The 619-nt window shown below is 33.4% G+C and overlaps 1 protein-coding gene across 1 annotated transcript in view; it reads left to right on the top strand.

The window, feature by feature from the left end:
• Nucleotides 1–619, top strand: part of LOC106816804 (protein FAM135A-like) — a 21,226-nt gene continuing 20,607 nt past the window's right edge. Inside the window, 1 exon segment of the mRNA XM_014821428.1 lies at nucleotides 1–68. Within this exon segment, the coding sequence (XP_014676914.1) occupies nucleotides 1–68 (68 nt within the window).

Below are 619 nucleotides of genomic sequence, written 5' to 3'. Positions count from 1 at the left end.
ATGCTCGTCATGAAAGCATTGAAGATTATAGTCTTTTTGTGTAAAAGTGAACTAAATAATGAAAATAGGTAATTGGTTTGAGTGCAGGCTTATGAAATGCTGAAATGCATATATATATAGAGTCCATAATAGAATTTTTTTTATTATGGACTCTTGATATATATAATGCGTTTTTCGTCTATAATAATAAAATCTGTCCATTTAAAGATGAAGGAAGATGAACAGGCTTGATTAAAATAACTAATTATTCTAATGTGGCTCATAATGTAATACAAGCAGCTGCAGAAAATTTTGCAAAATGAAATATATATTAATGGTGAAATATTCACAATAATAAATTATTAGCTTTGTTGATTATAAAATTGCATTGCTCAATTCTGGTTTCCGCCCAACTTCTCTCTCTCTCGTTCATTCCCTCTATTTTCCTCCTTGCCTCCGTCTTCTCTTTATCTACTACTTTTATTGCTGCATATGTCTCTCGTTCTGTTTTTTCACGAACCCTCACATTATCTCTTGTCTGTCTTTCTCTCTCTCTCTCTCTCTCTCTCTCTCTCTCTCTCTCTCTCTCTCTCTCTCTTTCTCTCTCTCTCCCTCTCTTTTTCTCTCTCTCTCTCTCTCT

Source organism: Priapulus caudatus, unplaced genomic scaffold (genome assembly GCF_000485595.1).
Source record: "Priapulus caudatus unplaced genomic scaffold, Priapulus_caudatus-5.0.1 Scaffold1491, whole genome shotgun sequence".
In the NCBI taxonomy this organism is placed as follows: domain Eukaryota; kingdom Metazoa; phylum Priapulida; class Priapulimorpha; order Priapulimorphida; family Priapulidae; genus Priapulus; species Priapulus caudatus.
Note: the sequence above shows the minus strand (reverse complement) of the source record. Positions and strands in the feature narration are given on the sequence as shown.